The 21,696-nt window shown below is 38.2% G+C and overlaps 1 protein-coding gene across 1 annotated transcript in view; it reads right to left on the bottom strand.

Annotated features, from left to right (window-relative positions):
- Nucleotides 1-565: 565 nt before the first annotated feature.
- The window catches only part of LOC105532073 (chromosome unknown open reading frame, human C9orf135), an 88,247-nt gene continuing 67,116 nt past the window's right edge, over nt 566-21,696 (bottom strand). The window contains exons 5-6 of the mRNA XM_011970152.1: nt 19,462-19,519; nt 566-847 (exon numbers count right to left, since the gene is read on the bottom strand). Of these exons, the coding sequence (XP_011825542.1) occupies nt 665-847; nt 19,462-19,519 (241 nt within the window). The 3' untranslated portion in view covers nt 566-664. The remainder of the gene's footprint in view (nt 848-19,461; nt 19,520-21,696) is intronic.

Raw genomic sequence — 21,696 nt, 5'->3', positions numbered from 1 at the left:
CCTACTTTTTTATAATTAGCCATACCCTAAGCAATCATAAGCTTGATTGTGCTAGTTTTATGTGTTTTTTATTTTTATTTATTTATTTATTTTTGAGATGGAGTCTCGCTCTGTCGCCCAAACTGGAGTGCAGTGGCCGGATCTCAGCTCACTGCAAGCTTCACCTTTCAGGTTCACGCCATTCTCCTGCCTCAGCCTCCCGAGTAGCTGGGACTATAGCGCCACCTCGCCTGGCTAGTTTTTTGTATTTTTTAGTAGAGACAGGGTTTCACCGGGTTAGCCAGGATGGTCTCGATCTCCTGACCTTGTGATCTGCCCGTCTCGGCCTCCCAAAGTGCTGGGATTACAGGCTTGAGCCACCGCGCCTTGCCATTATGTGTTTTTTCTAATAATTATTAAAAGAAATACATAATCCATAAAATAATGTTTCACTAAATACCATCTAGAAATGTGTAGTGTACTCTCAGCAAGAAACACACTGAAATTTGGAAAATACCAGAGTAGCTTATGAAAATAAGGATATAAACACTGGTCCAGAAAATAAGACTTTGTGCTTAAAGGAATCTACTATACTAATACTTCCATTGCATTTATTAAGATAGAAAATCAGCAACTGCTACATCCATTTTTCATTAGTCAGAGACGCTGATTCTATACATTATTTTTAAATGGGCGTGATAGGACCACCAGTCAAGGGATAGAGTTTCCATTTTACATCTGAATTAGCATAAATCCCACTCTCATCATGCCAAGTGTTGATGCCAAATCTTTTAGAACCATTTAGATCCGTGAACTGAGAACGGCATTTTCTGTGGACTATGGAATAATCATCTCGACAGGGATAAGCCTATGGGGGGAAAAAAAGAGAAATAGTATTTAATAACCAAAATATGTAAAAAGAAGTAATCTTCAAAAGTTTATCTTTTATATATTATTCTTATGATCAAAGGTTAATTTTTAACAATTGATTAATTTGTTCTCTCAAATAGCAAATGTTTCGATTTTAAAAATGGCTATTGCATTCATAATTACTTCAAATCCCAAAAAAAGAACATAGTTCATGGTTGTTTATAAAACTAAAAAGTCACTACACATGTAAAATTTTTCTAAACCACAAATACACAGTATAAAGAACAATTTAAGTTTTATGATCATATATATAAGACCAAAACAATTATAATTTAATACAATTCAACACCTTTCAAAAAATATGTTATAACCATTGCAAAGAATAATATCTTGGGTTATATCTTTAATAATTGTTACCAAGTCTTACTTCCCATGGCAATGATAAATGCCAAGCTCTGATACATTCCGGTAAGAATTTACCTCAACATAAGCCAGTGTAGTGTTTAAGATGTTTATACTTAGGCCACTTCAGAAAGGCTTCATTGTAATAAAACAAGATATTATCATTGAGTATTTCCCAAAGGAAATATTGATTCTTTCCGATTACACCAAGGGTAATGGCAGGCATGGAACATAAAGCCTTTTAACTGATTATCTAATTTCTGCTTTAAATTGGCTCTAATTTTAAAGCACTAGGACATTATTGAAATTAAATCACCAAAGCTATAAAACAATGAAAGAACACCAAAACAGTTATAATCTTAGATTGGTTTTGTCAAAAATAATTGAAAAATGTAATCATATGTTCAACCTTAATAGTGTCCATGTATTTATTGAGTGCCTTTTATGGGTTAGGCACAGGTATTTGAGTGTTTGTATTTTTAAATCCGTAACTGGGCTCTAAGGTATGAATTATTACACCCACTTTACACATAGAAATGATGATTGGCTTAAAATTTCAGGAGAGAATTTAAAGAAAGTCAGAATAAACGACTAAGCCAGGACTACAAATTAGATCTATCTGACTATAAAACTCATTATCCCTCCAGAACCCTAACAAAACCTTTATCAATTAACAGATGAAAATAAATATAAACTATAAAATTGTGGAGCTATATAATATCTGTGTCACTGTTCTATGTAGTTTGGGCTTTTGCTTTTGTCATTCGGGCTATTTCTTCAGGTGTTATGGTTGGTTGCTTGGTGGGTAGGTCAAATAGAGGTCTTTTAAATGAGATTTGAGCATCACTGGCCCAAAATGTCCCCTCGAAGGCAGGTGAGATCTTCTCATTCCCCTCCCTGCTGCAGTCAAACTGAAGAGAGCTTTAAACACAGCATCGATGTGTTCCTTTAGTATTTCATAGGCAGAGAGAAGGATTTTTATGAGGTGAGTGACAAGATGAAATGTGCTGTTCTAGGAAAGTGATTCTGGTAGCAGAAGCACTAAAGACTAGAGGAGGAAAAAACTGGATTCTGGAACTGTGATTAGAATTGGATCTCAATCATTCAAATGTCATCAATTACATGAATAAACAAACATAGTCTAGACATACAATGAAATATTATTTGTCAACAAAAGGAATAAAATACTGATACATGCTACAGAATTGAAAGACCCTGAAAACATTATGCTAAGAAGCGAAACCACATATTGTACAATCTTTTGTATTAAGTGTGTAGAGCAAGCAAATTCACAGAGACAGAAAAGTAGACTGGTGATTGCCAGGGAGTGGCATGATGGGAAGGAATGGGGAGTGACTGTTAATAGGTATTGAGTTTCCTGCGGTACAAAAATGTGAAATTGATTGTGGTGATGATTGTACAATCCCATAAATATACTAAAAAATCACTGAATTATACACTTTAAAAGGGTGAGTGTTATAGTATGTGAAATTATATCTCAGTGAAGCTGTTATTAAAAAAAGAATGGACCAGGCACAGTGGCTCACTCCTGTAATCCCAACACTTTGGAAGGCCAAGCTGTGAGGATCACTTGAGGCCAGGGGTTTGAGACCAGCCTGGGCAACACAGTGTGACCATGTCTCTATAAAATATAAAATTAGCTGGGCATAATGACATGTTCTTGTAGTCCCAACTACGTGGAATGCTGAGGTGTGAGGATCACTTAAGCCTAGGAAGCTGAGACTGCAGTGAGCCATGATCGTGCCACTGCTCTCCAGCCTGGGCAACAGAGCAAGACTCTGTCTCAAAAGAAAAAAAAAAAAAAAAAGAATGCATTGGAAGTAGCAATTCTGACATTAGAAAAACTAGTTAAGAGACTGTTGCCTGTTAATCCATGTTAGTTACATTGGGTTCCTCTTATTCTCAGTGCTGTGCTGGTAAACCAGCTCTAAAAAATTAAAATTGTAATATTTGCCAATTTCTGTGGCATAAATACTCCCACTAAGGCTACCTTCAAGTTACCAGAGTGAGGTCAGTGAACACTGAAGAAGAGGTGAGCATAGTTAGCTCATGCCAACTGTTAAGAGCTGGCTCCAACTCGCCCCTGAGTTCACTTCTCCCATTTCCCAGGGTGTAGCAGGGGTGCGCTTTGAGTAGGATTGATCCCAGTCCCGGGTCTAGCAGCAGAATCTAATTGGCTAAAGACAATCAGAACAGTGGCATCTCCTTCTCAATGACAGTGATAGGTTCAGTGTTAGGCATGTGACTTAAATTGGTCCAAATAGATTAAAGTCCTTAAAGTCCAAGACTTCTGTTCAATGGTTTATGTGAAAGAAGTTCTCTTCCACAATTGGACATAAATGAAGAAGCATCTATCCCAGGGTGCTGTTTGCAGCTCTCCTACAACCAATCTAGCATGAAACCAACACCATAAAACTCACATCTGATAGTCAGTAAGAAACACAATGGCATTACTATATCAATCCTTTCCTGAAGTCTGACTTTTTAGAACATGGAAGCCAGTAAGTTGCTTTTATAGTCTGACCCAGTTTGAGCTGGATTTTGTACATCTTATTAAAAGCACCCTAACATACACCTGAATAATCTACAATATTGGAACACTGAGGTATTTGGAATCAGAGCAAATAAATGGGTCAAAACCAAGGGAGCAGGGCATATATGAAAAGTAGGAGTGAAGGAAAACAGGAAATTTGTGACAAAACATACAAGTAGGGATCAGAAACATGCAAACATGAAATAGGAAAACAAGGCAGGCATTCAAAAATTAGAACAACTTGCTAGAAACCTAGAGGGTATAATTATTCTAAGAAAGCAGAGCAAGTATGCTTTTCAAAGTTTAATACAAAAAGCATGGAACAGAATAGAAAAAAAAAAAAGGTACACCAAGAACAACCTCAAAAAACCTTAATATTGATTGCAGCTCAGAACCAAGGCAAAACTGATATCATGGGAACCCTGGACAATAAAGTTGTTTGGTATACCACTCAAGCCAATAAAGGGGGGGAATAAGTGGAAAATTATTCATGTGTTTTCCTCTTTCCATGTATATAAGCACTCATTTGTACTTTGTCTCAGAAAAACACCAACCAAAGAGCAAAATCATACCAGCTTCTAACATACCTAGTAGGATTTTTCAGCAAGACAATATCCTTGTAATCCAACTCACAGTTTTGAGGACTTTAGAATGTCAATGATCAAACCTGGGAGATTATAGAGTTCTCCAAATGGGTAGAGAAAATATCCTTTGCTATGAAAGCTTATAGAAGAGCTGAAATGAAGAGAAGGGAGATAGGGAAGAACCTATCTAGGGAATTGTGAGAATTAAAAAACAAAGGGGAAAGGAGAGCAGAACGAGCCCACATTATGTCCCAATTTTCCCATCCCTGGGCTTTAATCAGGCAAAGTCCCTTTGACCTGAATAGTGAATGGTACACTAGACAAATGAGAATGATGGCAAAAAACACACAGGAGCTTCCTTGTTCCCATTTCTGTTGGAAACTCTTGAAATAGATCAACTCTCAGATGGCCCTTTCCTTTCACTAGCATGGTCAGGTAGAGGGAACCACTAAGATTCATCAATCCTGAGCCACTTTTGTTTTCCTGTGGCATGGATGAGATCCTAAGGTAGCTGCAAGTCTGCAGAGGAGGATACTAACAGGGGCTACAGAGCCGACCACTGGAGCTGGGGCTGCGTAAGAGTCACAGAAGGTGTCTGTGGGGTGTACAGTGTCTATGGGAATGGAAATGAGGCTTAGTCATCCCAACCAAGCCCAGGGATAGAGAGAAAAAGACTGCCAGTTACAATGTCCATAAAGTTTGGCCACTAATGCCAGCAAAGAAAAGAGCAACCAGGTAGACTAGGGATATCACCTCAGAGAACAGAACAGGCAGAAAATACCACATGTAAAACCCTACTCCTCCCTTCTGGCATCAGGATGCTAAGTCACACCCTTCTCTCCATGTATCTGGATGCCATTGTAGGGAAAGCTGCATTCTTGTTGCTGCAAACAACCCACTCTGTTCATACTAGTGTAAAACAATAGCCATTTCACTATGCCTCCAGATTCTTTGGGTCAGGAATTTGGACAGGATATGGCAAAGGCAGCTCTCTGTTCTGCAATGTTCAGGGTCTCAGCTGATTCATAGAAAGAAGACAGATTCATAGAAGACATGAGAGTTGGAAGTGAGTTGAGGGTAGAGGTTGTACACATCTCATTCCTTTTGGTCACCGATGCTGGCTGGCTGCTGGGACCTTGGCTGGGGCTATTGGTTGGAACAGCTGCATGGGTCCTCTGCCTGGCTTCCTCACAGCACAGTGACTGGCTCCTGAGAATGAGCATCCCACAAAGTGAAACAAGAGGAAGGTGTATTGCTCTTTAGCACCTAGCCTTGAAAGTCACATAGCATCCATGCCACCATAGTCACAGTTCACCACAATTCTCTCTGAGGGGGTAATTTAGACTCTGCTTCTCAGTTGGAGGAGTGTCAAAATCACATTGTAAGAGCATGTGGGAGAGGGGCACATGTTGTGACCAATTTTGGAAAATACATTTTTCTCCTCTTTTCAGGGAGAAAAGAGTATGGTGTATTGGGGTCCCCAAGACCACCTCAGGTATGATGATCTAGGAGTACTCACAGTTGTGTGTGTATATGCACACACACCTATATACAGACACTCCTAAACTTGCAATGCAGTTACATCTTAATAAACCCATCTAAGTAAAAAAAATCATAAGGTGAAATGCATTTAATACCAATAAACGCATCATAAAGTCAAAAAAGTGTAAGTTGAACGATTGTAAGTCAGGGACCACCTGTATAGTTGCACTCATGGTTATGATTTATTACATAAAAATGATACAAAGCAAAATCAGCAAAGGCTATGGGCTGACATCCACAGGAAGCCAGGTGCAAATTTCCAAGAGTCCTCTCCCAGTGGAGTCACACAGGATGAGTGTAAATCCCCCAACAGTGAGTTGTGCCATGCTGTCTGCTGGGAAAGCTAATTGCAGACTCAGTGCCCAAAGTTTTTACTGGGAGCTGGGTCATGTAGGCAGCCTCTGCCTAGCATGTCCCAAAATTTCAGACTCCCAGAAGGAAACAGGTGTTCAGCATAAACCATATTTTTGCACAAACATTTTAGCCACAATGGGTCATTCTTACCCTGAAAGCCAAGTTTCTAGATGCCAATCAAGGGCCAACATTCTAAGTAGGCTTTGAAAGGATAGTAGTCTCAGTTCTGCTGTGTTAACTCTTCTCTGCACACACAGGATGGGAGAGAGAGGATCTCTGAGAAGTTGAGCGTTTTCTTCAGGAGGGATTAAACACTTTCCATAGAAAGCAGAACTATTTAAATTATGGAATCAGACTAAGCATTAAATGGATTGAAGAGTTTATGTTTTCCCACTGGTGGTGGGCTCCAGAAGAAGGTCAATTATCAGTTAGATAAATTTCCTCTGCATATGTGAGTTACAGACAGTTATGTTTTCCACACCCTAACATAATTGGTAAATCTCTCTTCAACATTTATTTAGTGGGAATGGGAAGAAAGTGCGTATTGAAATAGATTTGTGAATTACTATATGTCGCTGTTGGCTAGGTCACTATTCGGTGCTACACACACAGAGTTGTGACAGAGTTTATTTAAGGAAGGACAAGCATTGCAAGCTTTTTCTGAGTTCTTCAAGTAGATGAGGGTAACTAGAAGAATTTGTCTAATGTGTGGAATGGGTGGGCATTAGTGCACAAAGGCTGATGCAGAATGAGAATGAAAGAGTCATTTCACAGGAAGAACGTAAAGGATTTACACAACTAACTGGGAATAAAGAACCAAAGATGATTCATAGCTTCAAGCCTGGAAGGCTGGGAGAGTTGTAATAACACTGAAAAGAATTAGAAAGACATGGGGGTGGGGATGATTTGTTTTAGGGGGAAATGATGAGTCACATTTTAGACATTTTTAATTTAAGACGACATCAGTAAAAAATGTTTCTTTGGAAGGTAGTGCTGTGGGACAGATGGCCTGGAGAGAAGTCGGTGCCCTATGCACAGCAGTGATCGCTGGCAGGGAAAAAATAGCTATAAAGAACATTATGGGGACCATGGATGATATTTAACATGGACTGTGGGTTATATAATGGCACTGGATCAATTTTCCTGAAATTGAAAACTGTACCACAGCTACTCGTCCTTATTTTTAGGAGATGCACATTGAACTGTTTAGGAGCAAAAGGGCACGATGTCTCCAGCCTACCTTCATATGGTAAACAGCTATCAACTCTGCAAAGAATATATGGAAGCTCCTTGTGCAATTTTTGAAACTTTCCTGTAAGTTTGAAATTATACAACAATTAAAAGTTACCCCCCAACCCCCACCCAATGATGACTGGTACAGAGACATGGCAATGGATGAATTCGCTGAGATTGCGTAAAATGAGAGGTGCAGGGATCTGGGGCCCAAATGATTGGATGCCCATGATTGGGTCCGTAAAGAAGCCATGAAGGACAGAGAAGGAGAGATAAGGAGAGAGTGTTGCAATGTCATAGGCTCTGAAGAGGGAGGGAGGCTGAAGAATGTGGTGGTAACCAGCAATTGCTAAGCTCCAAAGAAGCCTAACCCAGAGTAGCACCTGACAAAACACAACAATATCAATTAACCTCTAGCCACCCTTGAGGGTGCATTTTCAGTGAAGGGTTGAGGGAGTCCCATAAAACATGCTGGTAGAAGGAGGAAAAGAAAGAGCATCAGCGAAAGGAATGCTGTAGGCAAAACAGGTCCTGCTAAAACAGGAAGCACTGGAGTTGCAGCAAAAGAATCACCATAGGGGAAAACTGGCCTTTAGAAAATTGGTTAAGAAAGCATTCTTCTTTCTTTTCTTCTTGTTCTCTTCCTTCTCTTTTTTTCTTTCACAGATCATGGCAAGGCAGGTTAGGATGTTAAAGGAGGGTCCTCTTAGTGAGTGGTTCCCCCAACCCACCTTCCCTCATGGTTTTACCACTTACATCAGTAAAATGCATTAATGGATCATTTTTTTTTCTTTGTTTTTGAGACAGAGTTCGTGTTGCCCAGGCTGGAGTGCAATGGCACGATCTTGGCTCACCGCAACCTCCGCCTCCCAGGTTCAAGCAATTCTCCTGCCTCAGTCTCCCGAGTAGCTGGGATTACAGGCATGCACCACCACGCCTGGCTAATTTTGTATTTTTAGTAGAGATGGGGTTTCTCCCTGTTGAGGCTGGTCTTGAACTCCTGACTTCAGGTGGTCCACCTGCCTCAGCCTCCCAAACTGTTGGGATTACAGGCGTGAGCCACCACGCCTGGCCTAATTTATCTTAAACGATGGGCTGTCCCGGTATCCACTCCACCTCCACCCCCATTGCCTCTTGTGTGCTCTATCCTTACTCTAAGCACCATTATCTCCTGCACCTTTTTTCGGAATAAAATGATACTGCTACTTCTTAGTCAACTGTACAGCCAGTCCTTAGCCATTTTTTTCCAATCTTCTGGTAGGTTATTCCTTGGTTCTATTCATTCATATAGGATTTCATCCTTTTTCTTTAGGACCTTTCATTTCTGATAGTTTTATTTTTCAAGGTCATTTTCAGTTTTAGGACTGCCTTCTGGAACATAGTAACTCTGCCTAATATAATATTACAGGATAATTTGGAAGCATAGTGTCAATTCCTTCATCCAGATCGTTCATAAAAATGCATAATGAGTTATGTTTCCTGGCCAAATTAGTCAGTGCAAACTAACCTTGCGTCCGCCATTAAAGATAGCTATTAGCCACCTGGCACTGGTACAGCAAAGACCATTCTTCTCTAGTATGCCTATAAGGATGCTCATTTTGAGTATTCCATTTACCCTTAAAATGATATTTGAGTTAGTAAGCTTATTTATGTGAATGTCACATTGGATGGAATGAAAATAGATATAAAATTAAATTGTTGTGATATTTTGTTTCATTATTTCCAGCACGCATCATGTATAAAAGTCTTTACCAATTACACGCACTTGACTGAAGACCTGCCTTTCTCTAATAGGTTGTCTTGTAAGCACACGTGCAGAATGGTGGGAGGAAAAAAAGAACTACCCTACAGTCAAACCTACCTCATCTACCCTGGGGACCAATGGGGGATGCGTATCTCAGGCAGATTCCCTCATTCATTTCCTTCACTAAATTTCAAACATTTTATTTCTCTTACTTTTTCAAAATTTTTTTTCAGAGACAGAGTTTCGCTTTGTCACCCAACCTGGAGTGCAGTGGTGCGATGATAGCTCATTGCAGGTTTGAACTCTTGGCCTCAAACCATTTTCCCATCTCAAGCCTCCCAAAGCATTGGGATGACAGGTGTGAGTCACCACACCTGACCAAATTTTATTTCTATTGGATATTTTTTCCTCCAATGATTGTATCACGAACATAAGAATAATTGGTAAATGTAGCTAAATAAATATGTAACTAGTGGGATATATTCTTATGTATTTAAGAAATATTTACTACCATTTATTTGATACAGTTTCAGGAGAGAGAAGCATTTGTAACAAACAGGTATTAATAGAGCATGAGACTCTTAGCTACAGGGAAATAGTCATGGAAAGTATAAAGAAATTTAGGCTGTGGATAGAAATACAAATTTCTTTACCACTAGTGAATCCAGTCAACATAGTAAGGTATCACTACAAAAAAAAAAAAAATGAAGATCTATGTAAATGAACACTTCACAAATAAATTGACTTTTAAAGATTAATATCACATAAATTTTAGTTATGGCCAGCATCAAAAACTAAGCGATACACAATTAAACATTAGTTATTGATATATTTGTTTCTTTCTAATGCACAAAATTGATTGGTTCTATCACTTCAATCATATAAAACACAAACATGATTTTTCTTATTCTTCTGTCTATATTATGTGAGGACATTTACCTCTGCCACTGTTTTATAATGGAATGAATTAATGGGCTGTATATCAATTTGAGGCCTAGGCTTCTCAATCTTTAAAACTTTATTTCTCCATACATATATGAACAAAAGTCATATATGTTCACTGTAGAAATTGAAGATAATCAAAAAGAAGAAAATAAAATATCTCATAATTCCAGTTTCTCTGAAGCAGAACTTAGCTTTACGGCCTAACTTAGAAATAAATGTTAGACCAGGCCAGGCACAGCAGCTCATGCCTGTAATCCCAGCACTTTCAGAGGCTGAGGCAAGAGGATCACTTGAGCCTGGGAGGTAGAGGTTGCAGCAAGCTGAGATCATGCCACTGCACTCCAGCCTGGGTGACAGAGCAAGACTCTGTCTCAAAAAAATTAATAAATAACTTCAGAAGGCAATATAAGGCAAAAGTTAAGTTTCTGGAGAAATAGGGTATCTCTCTACTAAAAGAACTGAGAATTAAGACCCCACAATTTCTCTACTGTTGGTGATACACAAGATGAGCAGGAAGTTAAAATAATTTATTAATTTATAGTTAAGTATAATTAACACTTAATTTTCAACCAACTTTGAAATAAATGTCTACCAAAAGGATACTTGGTCATAAATAAATGACTATTTCAATGGGATAAGATCATTGAGATAGAATCAAATCAAATCAAATAATAGAATTTGAGAGCCAGAGAGTTTGGAAAGATCATTGTGTCTGTATCAGTCAAGGATCTCCAGAAAAACAGAATCAATAGAATACTCACACACACACACACACATACACACAGGTAGATAGATAGAGAGAGAGAGAGAGAGAGAGAGAGAGAGAGATTGATTTTAAGGAATTGGCTCACATGATTGTGGAGGCAAGTAACTCAGGCAAGATTTCTATGTTACAATCTTGAGACTGAATTCCTTTTTCTCAGAAAACCTTAGTGTTTTGCACTTAAGGCTATAAACTGATTCAATGAGGCCCACTTACATTATTTGGAATAATCTTTACTAAAAGTTAACTGATTGTAAATGTTAATCACATTTACAAAAGACCTCCAGGACAACATCTAGACAAGTATTTGACTAAACAACAGGGCAAATAACCTAGTTAACACAGAAAATTAACCATCATACTGTCTAACCCTAGTCTTTTTTTTTTTTTTTTTTGAGGCAGACTCTCACTCTGTCACCCAGGTTGGAATGCAGTGGTGCAATCTAGGCTCACTGCCACCATACCCCGCTAATCTTTTGTATATTTAGTAGAGATGGGGCTTCACCATATTGGCCAGGCTGGCCTGGAACTCCTGAGCTCAAATGATCTACCCACCTCAGCCTCCCAAAGTACTGGGAATACAGGTGTGATCCACCATTCCTGGTCATCTAACCCTAGTCTTAAAGTAAGGAGACCAAGGCCTAAAAAGGTTGGCATATATAAATTTTGAGTCGTGTTTTGCAAAGCAGCTACAAATATGGCACTTGGAATCAGACCCGAGTTCACTTTGAACACTTATGCGGTGTGTTATTACTCATACTTAACCTCTGTGGGGCATAGATTCCTCAATATATAATTCTAATAGGTTGATATTCTGGGGCAATTGTGAGGACTAAGTGAGCTAATACATGTAAGTTAGCTAATACTAAGCCAGTGTCTGGAACATGGTAGACAATAAGTGTTACTTCATTCCTCTCTTCCTCCCTTTATTTCTTTTGTCCTCCCTCCTTTCCTTGTTTCCTGGCTTCCTTGCTTCATTCCTTCCTTTCTTCTACTCATCTACCAGCAACTGTATATTTTAGTCAATAAGGCAAATTCTATTGAATCCCAGTCAACTCGGGAATCTATGGAAGTTCTATGGAGTTATATGAGCAACAACCAGCAGATCCTAAGGTTGAAGCTGGGGCCTAGGAAATGTGGTTCTTAGACCTGGCAGAATGACATAAGGCTCAGAACCAGAACTGTTTGTTTATAAAACTATATAAAACCAATCCTTCAAGTATAAATATAAGGTCAACACACATATGTATGACGTATGTTGAGATCTTTCAGGCAAGATATTTAGGTTAGAAAGGCAACCATATCCTTCTGAACCCAAGTCAAAGAAGCCTGTTTCCATGGTTAACTAGAAGCAGCATTATGGAACACTCTGGCATGGATTATAAGACCCTTCCCTCTTCTCCAATTTTACCCCCTACCACTACCTCATTTGTGGAGGATTCTAAAACTCTCACTTACTTCATTTCAGTCAATAGTACATGATAAGATAAATAAGCAAATGGCAATTATTCATTTGTTAGTCAATATTGAGTCAGAAAATTAACAAGACAAAGAAAATTAAATCGTGGATATAGTCAGATGAAGTACAAATAACATAGCACTAAAATGAAAGTACTAAAGATATATTTTAAGCCTGGAACTTAGTTAAATTTCAGCCTTAATTTTCCAGGTACAAGTTTGGAAAAACCACACTTTAGAATACAAGGCTTTTATACTTGATTTTTCTATGTAGCCAGATTAACTTGAACAATTTTCCATGATACTATTTTTTAAAATAACAGAAGAAAAAGAGGAGAATGGAGAGGAGGAGGAGAAAGAGACTGTCTATGCTGAAATGAAAATGGGGAAGACAATAGGGACATGGAATGAAGTAAAGATACAAAGAGAGGGCCTTAAAATAACTGGGATTTGAAAGCTAATGTAATTCAGACAAGTGAGGCTTTCTATAGAATCCTCACCCTGTTCTGGATTCTCTTTCTGTCCCAGCTCTTTCTGTCTTTCAGCAAGCCATTCTTTCTCTTGTCTTGTTTTTAAGGCACCTGGTGGGCAACCCTTCCTAGTAAAATGGGATAGCTTCCTTGACCCTTTCGTGGGACTCATGAGGGGGTGGCTTGCTTACTCAGCCCACAGCTCTCAACTCCTTGAAGGTAGGGGAGCACACAGGTAAGTGAGTGCAGAGGCTAGGATGAGTGCTTCTGGGAAACCAGCAGGAGCAGAAATCTGTGCGAGCCCATGGAAGCGCCTAGGGGTTGCCAACGACCCACAGTGCCCCTGAGGGTGTGTGTTAAAGTGTCCTGTCTTAGCTTTGCCATTCACGGATGGCTAAGTGTTTAACAGCTCTGTGTGACAGCCCTCTGTATCCTGAGCTCTTGTTCAGTGTCCAGGAAGAATCAGATCACACAAACAAATTGAAGATGGTGTCCAGGAAGAATCAGATCACACGAACAAATTGAAGATGGTGAATGTGGAGCATTTTATTGAGCAGTGGAAGTGGCTCTCAGTGGGATGGAGAGCTGGAAAGGGGATGGATTGGGAAGATAATCTTCCCCTAGAGTTCGGCTGTCCCTGGCTGAACTCTTCTTTGAGGTCCTCCTAACAAACTATCCCTCTGAAATCAAGCTGCTTCTCTCCAATGTCCAGCTGCTTCTTTTCTCTCCTCTGCTGCTCTGCTGGTGAGGCCTAGGATTTTCATACGTACAGGATGGGGAATGGGGCAGGCCAGAGTGGCTTTGGAAAAGGCAACATTCAGGCAGGAAAACAGAAATGCGTATTCTCACTTTGGGCCATAGGTCCAGGCTTGAGGATGTGACCCTCACTGGGGACTTCCCTCTTCTACCCAGTATTTCCCTACCTCCTGTCTGTATCATTAGGAAATAGAAAACTGAAGGCAATTCCTCTTTGGGGAGTATCTTTGAGGTAAAAAATCCTAATTAAACAATAAAGGGCTCCTAATGGTAATTCCTCCATGACCAACTCTTGATTTTTAGTGAAGATGCACCTTTATCTGGGATGGTAAGTATTTCTCAGCCAAGCCAACTGAGTAAGTTCTAGAGGCTCCCAGTCAGTCAGGTACTGATCTGGCTTCTAGGAAGTCCAGGCTGAAACAACTTAGCCGTCAGATGCAGAAAGCACAGTGCCTAGGGCTCACAATACTTTTAGGGGCCCATGAACATATTTTAATTTATTTTAAAATCTGAATCTCTAAAAATGACTATAACAACAGGAATTACTTAATGCCATTTAATTATATGCTAAAAAGATTAAAATAATAAATTTTATGTCATGTATATTTTATGTTGTGCATATTTTACCACAATAAAAAAATGCAGATGCCATTTTGAAAAAAAAAAAAACTTTGTAGAAACTCAAAGCTAAGCCCGGAAATGATGCTGATAATATAATATCCATAAACATCTCAGAGCAAAGAAACTGATGACAGCTATTATACAGAAAATGTGTCTTAAAATAGGGCATAGAAGTCCAAGAGTAATTCCCAGTGGGGGAGGAAAAGAAAGAACACTGTGTGATAACAATAGTCTTTGGTATGTTAGAAATAATTTCAGGAGGGTTAAGAATAACGTGGTCACATCACATGGCCATAAAATACAGTAACACAGTCAAAAATAGGCAAGGATTCAAACTGCGTAAAAGAGGGGAGAAAAGATGGGTAATTTTTATGAAATGAAAATGAGAAATATAGCCTAAAAAGATATTTCTTTTTAAAAAACTTTTGTTTTAGGTTCAGAGGCATATGTGCAGGTTTGTTTATTTAGGTAAATTTCATGTCATGGAGGCTTGGTGTACAGATTATTTTGTCACTCAGGTAATCAGCATAGTATCCAATAGGTAGTTTAGATATTTCTTTAATAAGCTTTAAATCCCCCCAAAAAAGGAGAATTATTTTACTCGGATTATTTTTGTCTTTATATCAACTCAGTTGTAAACTATGTTTGTTTGTTTGTTTGTTTGTTTTAATGGAAGAAGGAGCCCATGAAGGCAAAAGGGCTTGGGGCCCGGGAAAGTCGTAATGCAACCAGAAGTCCAGAGGCTAAGATATCAGGGTTCTGGGGGACTCGAGGCCACAGTTCATTTCCAAGCAGCACAGAAATCTCAATATTTTAGCTATGCCACATCCATACCAGTGCGTAGAGTCCCAGTCGTAGGACAGGCAATCCTGCCATTTTGGGGAGTAACTGCTGTTAAAGGGATATAGTTTCTTCTTTACCATGAAACAATACGTGGATGCCTTGTCCACGTATTGTTAAACAATTCTCTGTTAAAAACTTTCTCAGTTTCTAACAGCCAACTTTGAACCAGTTCTCTAATGTGCCTTCTTTCCAACGTTTCCTCTGTTCTGGTTCTTTGGGAGATGAGGGAGGAGCTTTCAAGAGAACGTATCTTTAATTGAAATTGAGATGAGCTGTAATAAACATCTAGTTTAAGAGGAGAAGTTCAAAAGAAACAGCTTGCAATTTTCTTCCATTTCCCTCCTTGGAAATGACTTCATGGCTTCCTAATCCTCTGTATTTCCTTACCAATGCTTAGAGCTATGGAATGATAACCTGCATTCCCTTAACTTTCTATAGTGCTGTCCCACTTTATACAAATGTGGATTAAGCAAATGTAAGGGACCGTAATATAAAAATTAATCAAGTCTCAATTTATGCACAACATTTGAGGTAATATAAATCCAAATATTTTCAGATTTCTTCAAAATTTGCATAAAGCGGAAGTAGTAGACTGAATGAATGGTGACTGTGTTCATGGCAAGGCCACATGGTGAAGTCTCTAGCAAGAAAATATTCCCTCCTTTTTCAGTATGTGTGAATTATACACTTGTTTATGTGCATGACAACATCTGTTAGAGTTCAATAACTATTCTCTGTTATTTAACCATCCACTATTATTATAATTAAAAATTATTTGTATCCAACAACAATGTCATGCAAGCATTCATTAAATGTGGGTGTCAGAAGCAGTGCTAAAACATGCCTCAAAATCAATTACTTTGGAAAACATATTAGAAGTAAATGAACAAAATTGCAAATAAAGGCAAACAACTGTCATGGTATGCTGTGCTGTTAATGTAGAAACAAATAACATGAGAAATATTAAAAATAATGCTGAAAAAATTAAAAGCATAAATATATAATGCAATGGTTAATGATTTATGTGCCCTGAGAATACATCCCACATTATTTATATTTATAATATTTAGTCCTTTGAAATGTGAGTTTTTAATTAGATGTCTTTTATTTAAAGATATAGCCAAATCCCATGTAAATAAGAAAATGGACCTGAAATGCATTTTAAAATAATATGTTTCTTTCCTTGTGGTTTTTCTGATGATAAACAATCACACTTGTTACATTGGAAAATTCTAAAAAGTGTAAAGATGAAGAAAGTCAGCTAGAATCTCAACATTCATTGGCCAACTGTGCTAGCATTTTGGCAGTTTCCCCAGTTTTTAAAATGTTCTCCATATTTGTATGTAGTTTGGATAAAATATACATGCAACTTTGTAACTTAATTTTTTTACCCTTAAATGAAGATTTATCAAGACACTAAGAACTATCTATGGAGATTATAAAGGCTGCACAATAACTCATCATATGCTTATAACATACTTGATTAATACTACTCCTAATGTTACAGCTCAATGGATTCTTCTTGCCTGCCGGCCCTCAAAAAACAATACATTGAGAACAGCAGGTGTTTAATTATCAAGGACCAGCCAAGCAGAAGGACAGGAGAAATTTCTCAAATCTACCTTCCCAATAATTCAGAGGCTAGATATTTTAAGAATAATTTGGTGGGCTGGGACCTGGGGAACTGAAAAGATAGGCTGAGAATGAAATCACAGGAGTGTCTAAACTGTCTTTGCATAGCTGAGTCAGTTACCAGGAGAGGATCTCAGGACCAGGCAACATTTCTCTGTCTGCTGAAAAGCTAAATCTGAAAAATATCTCAAAGACCTGTTCTTTAGGTTTCACAATAATGAAGTTATCTGTGAGTAGTTGGGGAAGTTATAAATCTTGTGACCCCTGTTACACGGCTCTGGAGCAGTAAGCAATGTATAAAGAAGCAAGTTAAGCAATGCCAGGTAATTATTTAACCATGCCTATTCTTTAGCAAAGTTCAAGCCCTCACCGTAAATCTAACCTTGTGACCTTTTGTTAGTATTTACAAATATGGTTTCCATTTACGAACGAGGATATCAGTTCAGAAAAAGAACTATTATGGCCTCCACATAAGAAGGAGCAAAAGCAGCTCAGCCTGGTAGAAGCAAGACGGACTCAATTATGTCACATTTCCCTTCTTACTGTAACTTTTGCAAAGGCAGTTTCAGTAATACTAAATATTTAGGTACTTTCCAAGTTTTGTCATCATAAATAATTCAGTGATGAATATATTTGCATATGAATTTCATTGCTAGTTCGAATTACTTTTCTTTGGGGAAGTTTCCTAGAAAAAGAATTATTAGGTCAAACAGTGTTTTTTTTGTTTGTTTTTTCCTTTTTGAGACCGAGTCTCACTCCATCACCCAGGCTGGAATGCAGTGGCACAATCTCTGCTCACTGCAACCTCCGCCTCCCAGGTTCAAGAGATTCTCTTGCCTCAGCCTCCCAAGTAGCTGGAATTACAGACAACGTACCACCACATGTGGCTAATGTTTGTATTTTTTTTAGTAGAGACAAGGTTTCATCACATTGGCCAGGCTGGTTGCAAATGCCTGACCTCAAGTGATCCACCTGCTTTGGCCTCCCAAAGTGCTGGGATTACGGGCCTGAGCCACCACGCCCAGCCTCAAACAGTATGTTTTAAAAATATTGCCAATTTTATTCTCAAAAAGAAAAATCTTTTTGTCTTAATTCATATTGTTTATTGTTTGTAAATGGAGCATGTTCCCTATATTTACTAGTTAGTTGATATTTCCTACTTTGTAAACAGCCCATATATTTCCTTTGCTCATTTCTCTAGGGTCATTTACATTTCTCCTGCCAATATATTTGAGTTATATATATAAAGCATATTAAACCATAAACTACCACATTTGTCATTTGTTGTTTCTATGTCTTAAATATTGTTTTTTTAAATAAGAAAAAAAAAATCAGAATGTAGCATATAATGAAGGTGGCGTCCTAAATCCCTTACTTCCCTAAATTGGTTTTGCTATCTTTTCAAAACATTTCTGATTATTCTCATCTGTTTGTTCTTTCAAATAATTCCTGGAATCTTAAAATTCACAAAGAAAACAAAATCCATTGGGATTTTATTATATTAAACTTATAAATTTAGTTTATAATTAGTTTAGTTTTCCAGTTCCCTAAAATGGTAGCTATTCCTTTTTATTTGAGATATCTGCCTCAGTCATGTTTTGGTTCATATTTTAAAACAAACAGATAATGGCTTCAGTTTCTTCTTGTGATTCCTCATGGGTTGCAGTCAGATGGAAGCCAGAGCTGGAGTCCAGGCTCTGCTAAACTGATTATCCATGATGGCTTCCTCACTCGTAAGTCAAGCTTGCCAGTGTTCCTCCCATGGCCTCTCCCTCCAACAGAGTAGCCTGGATTTCTTCTCTGGTGGCTCAGGGCTTAAAAGGTGGAGGCAATCTTAAAGCTAAGCTCATAACTGGCACAGTCACTTTTGCCATGTTCTACTGATCACCTCAACTCGAGATGGAGGAATCCTTACCCTAAATGGGGAGTGGCTTGTGCCAACAGGAAGCTCTGCCATCTTTGGCGATAAACTGCCACGTTGTCTTTTATTGATCTTGGTGAAACTTTCCTCATTAAAGAATTTTGAATTTGTGTCGCTAATAATAATTTGTATGCTTTTTTCTTTTATAATTTATTAACTGGTTAGTGCTGATGTGAAGGAAAGCTATTGTCTTATTTATTCTAATTACTTCTCAGTTTAATATCTTGATTCTTCTCAATAGGTAATTACACTATTGGAAAATAAGATGTTTTTCTCTTCTTCATCAATAGTTAAATATCTTATTTCTATCTCATGTCTACTGCCCCGGTTAAGACTTCCAGAACAAGGCTAATTGGAAGCAGCCTTGTTTTGTTTCTGTTGCATAATTTGTAAAGTACAAATACGTTCAAGTTATAAACTGGACATTCTTAAATTAACATACATATTTCCCAGAGCTATATTAAGCCACTTACTTTTATGTGTTGATGCAATACAAATGAATAGAAAGTGGGTTCTTATTCCAGATAAATTGAATTCAGGGAGGGGACAAGTAAAAAAGATGATGAAGAAAGTATCTAATATATTTTAGATACTGCAGTATTTTTCCCTGAAATCTATAAACATCCAAAAATAAATCATAACCATAAAACATTCTCATGACTCCAATGAACAGCTAACATCTCAAAATAAATGTAAAATATTCTCCTTCCTTCCCAAGTTTGACTATACTAGGTGCAAAGAATCACTTCAAGTACACAAATAGGTAGAAGACTATGGCTCTTGTACTCACATGTGGCTGATAATCATATGGTGGAAGATAATCTTCTGAGTACGTTGTCAGTGCACACCTAAGAGGGATAAGTCAATGTTTGAGGAAAGAATCACTTCAAAAAGAAAAATATTTTAAATTGTTATTGATATACACTTTACATGAAATAAAAACATTTCAGGAAGGATTGGCCCTAATCAAAATTTAAAATCCCTCAACTGCCCCAGCCTCTGTATATAGTATTACCCACCACCAGCAGGGTACCCCCAACTTCAATTTCAGCAGTCTCCCTTATTCTTAGGGAATATGTTCCAAGACCCCTAAGTGGATGTCTGAAGCCTCCGATAGTACTGAATCCAATTGCTGTCAGTTAGAACACATTTCCGTTCACGTTTTCTACCCAGAAATGTAGTGCCTTTTTTTTATCTTAGCTAAGGACTTATCAAACATTATGGCCTTCGCTTTTGCAGTCTGAGGTACAATAGCAAAACTAGCATGAATTTTTCTTTTCTTCTTTATAATTGCAAGGATAGAAGATTTGTTCTTACCATAGGTCTTGGATACCTCAGCATACGATTTTTTTTTTTTTTTTTGCTCTCCTTAAGTTGAGAACTTTCATCTTTAAGCACCTAAAGTGCTTAAAGGAAGCACTTGACAGCTTCTCTTTAGCATATCTGAATGCCTGCACCACCACTCTTGCATTCTAGAGCCATCATTAAGTAAAATAAGGGTTACTTGAACACAAGCACTGCAATACCATGACAATCTCATAATGAAGAAGGCTACTAAGTGACTAACAGCCAGGGACAGTAGACAGTGTGGAGACACTGGACAAAGGGAGGATTCATGTCCTGAACTGGATGAAGCCAGATGGCTCAAGATTTTGTGGCACTACTCAGAGCCACATGCAATTTAAAACTTACAAATTGTTCATTTCTGAAATTTTCTGTTTAATATTTTCAGACTGCCGTTGACCTCATGTAACTGAAACTGTGGAAAACAAAACTATGAATAAGGGGAGACTACTATACCTCCAATTTAGCACCACCTACTACTCTCCTGTACTAATGGTATTTGTGGCAACCCAGGCTCAAGTCCCTGAGCTCAGGAGTTCTGCATTCCAAGGATTCTCTTTATCACCAACTTCCTGCCTCTATGAGCTTTTTGACCCACATTCTTTGCCAGGTGACTGCTGAAGAATAATGGAGGACAGCCAGATAGACTGAGATTACATAGCATCCCCAACCTCCACCCCATTAAACACACAGAAATGCTGGATGAAATACATCCATGCTTATCGCCCAAGGTCTACAAGTATAGCCAAGCCCAAAAGGGAAAGGTTGCTAGAGCTGAAGAGGATAGTCACTACAATGGGAAACCATAAACTGATGTGGCGTTTGAACTACACATCTAGAGTAAGAGACTTGGCCTTAGATTCACAGGAGGCAGAGAACTAAACTCCAACGATAACCAAGAATCTGTAAAGGCTATACCTCCATATAAAATAAACCAGAGAAACCTCAGCTACCAGTCCAGAGAAACTTGCAAGAAAGTTTCTCTCTGGTTGAGTTCACGGTGGGAGAAAAATTATTCTCCTATGAGAAATTAAAACCCCACCGCCATTCCTGGCAATATTATGGGACTGGATGGCCAAAAAAAACTCCTCTGAGTATTGCATACTGAAAAACCAGGGTAAAAGGAAATTTTAAGACATTTTAATGCATGGCTGAGCTGGTGAGAAAGTCACAGAACACAACAAGAATCCCAAAATAGCAAGTTCAACTTAGACGGGCTATTGGATACCCGGGTGGTAACCACCAATTCTTGCTGGGTTCTCAGGGTGTGATTTCCCGAGTAGTAGCAGCAGCACCTGGGAATAGAAATGCGAATACTTGGGTCCCACCACAAAACAACTAAATTAGAAACTCTAGGGGTGGGACCCAGCAATACATATCTTAGCAAACCCTTTAGGTGATTCTGATGTACGCTAGAGTTTGAGTACTAATAATTAAAACAACACAAATTAGAAATGTAACTTTCAAACCATCAAATGGTTTTTTTTAAAAGACAAATCTAATAGGAGTCAGGAAAGGAGAATAAAAGGAACAGGAGACATTATTTCTGCTCATAAAACAAATTAAAATCATAAAAATAAAATTAAATATCTTAGCACTTATAATAAAAATAAAGAGGTTAAACCTATCAGTGAAAATATTTTCTCAGACTTAAATTGAACATCAAACTGTATTTTTTTTT

The sequence above is a fragment of the Mandrillus leucophaeus genome, unplaced genomic scaffold (assembly GCF_000951045.1).
Source record: "Mandrillus leucophaeus isolate KB7577 unplaced genomic scaffold, Mleu.le_1.0 Scaffold93, whole genome shotgun sequence".
Lineage (NCBI taxonomy): Eukaryota > Metazoa > Chordata > Mammalia > Primates > Cercopithecidae > Mandrillus > Mandrillus leucophaeus.
This window is presented reverse-complemented; position numbering and strand designations above follow the sequence as displayed.